The sequence below is a fragment of the Bison bison genome, unplaced genomic scaffold (assembly GCF_000754665.1).
Source record: "Bison bison bison isolate TAMUID 2011002044 unplaced genomic scaffold, Bison_UMD1.0 scf7180017864508, whole genome shotgun sequence".
NCBI classification, from domain to species: Eukaryota; Metazoa; Chordata; class Mammalia; order Artiodactyla; family Bovidae; genus Bison; species Bison bison.
Window position 1 is genome coordinate 2,411,968 of NW_011495064.1, and position 4,939 is coordinate 2,416,906.

Sequence of the window (4,939 nt, forward strand, 5' to 3'; positions counted from 1 at the left end):
CCTGAATATTCATTAGAAGGACTGATGCTGAAGCTGAAGCTCCAATACTTTGGCCACCTGATGTGAAGAACTGACTCACTAGAAAAGACCCTGATGCAGAGGATGAGATGGTTGGATGGCATCACCGACTGGATGGACGTGAGTCTGAGCAAATTCTGGGAGATGGTGAAGGACAGGGAAGCCTGGCATGCTGTGGTCCACAGGGTCGCAAAGAGCTGGACACAAATGAGCGACTGAACAACACCAACCATACAGCTAAACACAGACAAAGCTAGCATCCCTCTCCAGAACACGGAACACTGTTACCGATTCTCTTTCATCCCCTCTGCGTTGCTCCAAACACCCTAAGAGTGCACCGTGGATGTTCTACAAAGATCACTGATTGAACACACGATCCAGGAAGCAGAGAAGCTGGGAGTGGGTGATGACACTGACCTTGAATGGTGGTGTTGGCCACAGTGGCCAGCAGGGCTGCGATGATGATCAGCGTGTCGAACCTAACAGTGAAGAAGCAGCATCAGTAAGGAATCAAGAGAAAGGTCTGTCAAGCTCAGGACAGTGAATCCAGGAAGGTTCAGGATGGGGATCACATGTATACCTGTGGTGGATTCATTTTGATATTTGGCAAAACTAATACAATTATGTAAAGTTTAAAAATAAAATAAAATTTTAAAAAAAAATGCTGAATCCCATCTCCTAGGGAAAGCCAAGATCCAGCCATCAGACTCATTTCCATGATTTTTAGGATAGCAGATACAAAAAGAAACACTGTGTTTAATCACTGACTGGCTGCTCCAATTAACCATTCTGGGAAATCTGTAGAAATCAACTAATTCATATCACTCTGCCTTCCAACATAGCTACATACTTGCAAGAACACTTTGACACATTTTCAGAATACACAGTATAATTTTTTTTGGCATTAATTTTACTAAATGCATTGCAACTTAAATTTTTTTTTTCTTTTTGTGTTTTGGCCACACTGAGCAACGTGTGGGATCTGAGTTCCCTGACCAGGGATCAAACCCACATCCCCTGCATTGGAAGCATGGAGTCTTAACCACTGGACCACCAGGGAGGTTCTGCAACTTTCTAATTAAAGATGAAATTCATCATGCCATTACTTTTCTTTCTGACAAAGGTGCCATGGTCCTGGACAACACTGGTCAGGTCCCTCCTGTTGGGCCACACAAGAACTCTAGTGAGTTTCTTGGCACTGAAAGCAGTGACCACAGAGATCCAACTTTCCAAACTGTGTCCTCCTAAAGTTTGTGTTCCATGATGCCTGACACTCAGTGGCACCCGAGACGGTGTGCAGCATGCAGGCGATGGTTTGAGGCCAGGAGGTACACAGCCTGGAGAAGAGAAGGTCACAGAGACACATCCAGCCCAGGAAAGAGCTCACTAAGGTCCTCATCATCCAGCCGTGCAGGCCATGTTTTCTGATAATAAGACTAGATGAGTGTGGGGCCCAGCAGTTCTGGAGGGAACTGTCTCACTGGGCCTGTGTCCTAAGATTCCTTTTCAAATTCAAGATGTGATTCTAATTTTAGCCAGTCATTCGAACTGACATCATAAATCACAGCTCTGACAACCAGATGTTCCCATGTCCTCAAGACTTCATTCTAAGAAGCCTGGGGACTTCCCTGAAGTCCAGTGGTCAAGATGCCACACTTTCACAGCAGGGGGCGCAGGTTCGATTCCTGGGAGGACCGAGAACCAAGATCCCTCATGCTCTGCAGCATGGTCAAAAAAACAAAACGAGACTAATGAGCAAAGAGCAACAAAAAAGAAACCTCAAAACTAGGCAGACGGAGCTGTGTTCCCACAGTGTGACAGGAAGCCCTGTCTTCACCCACAGTTCCCCCACTACCCACAAAAAACACACAGACTCACCAGTTCCAGAACTGCTTCCTTCCAAAATAAGCGCTGGGTTCATACGTGTACAATTTCAGGAGAATCTCAATGATATACAGAGAAAGGAAAAGCCATTCTGCGTAGGAAATTAAGGAGTCCTTCTCATCCAAAGCAATGAATATGGCATTTATTAGAATGATGACATCGTAAACCCAGACAAAAATCCTGGCAGGAGAGAAAAAGAAGAGATTCTGTCATATATTGCAGTTAAAAGAGAAAAAAGCAGGTTTAGAGCCCTACAGGGACAGATGTGTTTCCTGTCAATGGGATGAACGTGATATACTCACCACCTCCCACTCCACCAACACACACAAACACACATTTACCCCTCATGGAAAGAAAGGTTCCACCATGGTCAGGGCCCTGAAATTCACCTGCCTCCCAGGCTTTCCTACCAGGAGAAAATGAAGACAGCATGAGGGAGAAGGCCCAGTGTTCCCAAGTTCACCTTTCTGGCACAGCAGCTGGGTCAGAGGAAAGGTTCAGTAGAATCGGGGGCAAGGAGAAGGGACCACTGTATCTCCACTGCTTGTCCCTGGAAAACTGGAATCCTTTGCTAAGAAAGCTCCTGAAAACTTCTTTTTAAAAAAAAAAACCAAATTCTCTTTTATTTTTCTAAACAGGTTAAGATTATTTTACCAATATTTTCTATTTAACACAGCACATCCAAACTACTATCTGCCTAACACGTAATGATCATAAAAATTATAAATGAGATATTTGGCATCCTTTTTTGGTATGAAGTCTTTGAAATCCGGCGTGTGTGTGTGTGTCTTTTTTTTTAATTGGGATATAGTCGCTTTACACACACACGAGACTTCCAGGGAGTCAACATGTCCTATTTTCTCACCAAGTCAGGGGTGAAAAGGGATGAAAAAAATGTGATATTTGGGCTCAGGATCAACTTTTCAATGACAGAGCGGGTTGCCCCAAGCAGGCATCTGCGTGCTGTGCTCCTGGGCGAATCCTGGACGTGGCCACAGGAAGACAGAGTCCTAGCCCACTGTTCTGGGGAAGCTTCAGACTCCAGGGGCCAGCCCTGGAGGCCACATGTGGACACACAAACATCCACCAAGTGAAACATATCTGTAGCTCAATGTTGAGATGAATGGAAAGGACCTTTTACATAAACGGTTTTGTTTAATATAAAATATGGGCACTGAAAGGGATATTTATCAACATCATAGGCTGGGCTACTTTCAAGGACTTCTGAACCATTTACTTTTTAAAAAACTATTTATTTGCAACAGGTCTTAGCTGTGGCACGTGGGATCTTAGATCTTTGTTGCGGCATTCGGGATCTTTAGTCATGGCATGTGGGATCTAGTTCCCACCAGGGGCAGAACTTGGGTCCCTTGCACTGTGAGTGTGGAGTCTTAACCACCGGACCCCCAGAGACGTCCCATCATTCACTTTTATGAGACAATAAATTCAAAGACAGCAAGAGGGGAAATCTCTGCTGACAGGAGTATTCCAGGCAATGTGTAGCAAAAATAAGGTCTCCAACCAGGATAAAGGGCTCTTGCTGGAGTCCATCGTGTTGTTCATCACGTCTGACTCTTTGCGACCCCATGAACTGCAGCACACCAGGCCTCCCTGTGCTTCACCATCTCCCGGAGTTTACTCAACTCACATCCACTGTATTGATGACACTATCCAACCATTGGTCTGCCCCCCCATTCTCCTCCTGCCCTCAGTCTTTCCCAGCACAGGGTCTTTTCCAATCAGTCACTTTTCACCAAGTCCATCTACTTGAGAATAAAAGATTCAATTGACATTCTTAACAGTCATTCCCGTGATGCTAACTCACGTCTTCCTACCACATTTTACAGAGTCAAAATACCACACTTGCCATCAACTTCCTAATAACTCTGACAGGACTGGAACTTTCTGAAATCAGAGTGATTCGCTTCCCTGACTCAGAAAGCACAGCCAGTCTGTGGCTCTTGAGCATTAAAAAAAAAAAAAAAATCGAAGAAGGAAGCGTCATCTAAAAGCCTGGCCTCTGGCTAAGGTTAAACACAGCTTGTCCAAAACCCTTTCCATGCCTCCCTGAAAAAACAAACGCACCAAGCAGGGAGTGACTTATAGCTTCAATGGTGAAATGTATTCAGTCCAGATAGCACTAACTGATTGCACGACTTTAAAAGCAACTTGAGAGAAAACCGGCTCCATGTCACTTGCCTGTGTTGAACCATCTTCTGGACCAAGAGGCTTGTGGATGACTGGTATACCCGAGGCATCCAAGTTTCCAGTGGGTGTTTCTTGATGTTGATGGCGACTACCCGGATGTTGAGGAGGTCAGCCAAGCGTAGAAAGTTCACTTTGTCTGCAATGAAAAGACGACCCCCCTTATGGGGCCGCTGTGACACTAAGGTCCAGAGAGTGACACCAAGACCGCGCTCTTGGATCTGCATTTCACAGATGAAGATCTGAAGCCGCAAAGGCCAAGGCCAAGGGGCCAACGAGCGGCCCCGCCTCCCGCCTGTCCTCACGCAGACCCTGCGCCAGCCTAAAGCAGCCAAACCAAGCATGCGACTTTGCTGGTTCACAGATGCCACTGCCTCCCTCCCTGCCTCCCACCTCACTTTCCTCCTCAGTGAGGACAGTCGCTGCCTCCCGCGTCTGCCTGACCTGCATTTCCAGCCTCAATCCCACGTCCCTGTCCGCCCCTCAAAACCTCCAAGGTAGGCATAACCCTTACCCTTCAACCTCCACCCTTTTCTCGGCCCACCCTCCTCTCTGCCCCTTCTCAGGGACTCACTCAAACCCACAGCCTCCACAACACACTGGTGCGTCATCCCAGGCCACAGTACGGTGATCACTTTCTTTTTAAAAATAATTAGGTAATTAATGCTTGGCTGCGCTGGGCCTTCACTGCTGTGCGGGCTCTCTCTAGCTGCAGCGAGCAGGGGCCACTCTCTAGCCGCAGTGTGCGGGCTTCTCACTGCAGTGGCTTCTCCTGTTGCAGAGTATGGATTCCAGAGCATGGGCTCAGTAGCTGTGGCACACGGGCTTAGGT

General features: G+C 46.8%; 1 protein-coding gene across 1 annotated transcript in view; it reads right to left on the minus strand.

Annotated features, from left to right (window-relative positions):
* LOC104980783 (two pore calcium channel protein 2-like) overlaps positions 1-4,939 on the minus strand; it is a 55,092-nt gene that overhangs the window by 14,024 nt on the left and 36,129 nt on the right. The window contains exons 10-12 of the mRNA XM_010829559.1: positions 4,102-4,246; positions 1,897-2,082; positions 436-497 (exon numbers count right to left, since the gene is read on the minus strand). Of these exons, the coding sequence (XP_010827861.1) occupies positions 436-497; positions 1,897-2,082; positions 4,102-4,246 (393 nt within the window). The remainder of the gene's footprint in view (positions 1-435; positions 498-1,896; positions 2,083-4,101; positions 4,247-4,939) is intronic.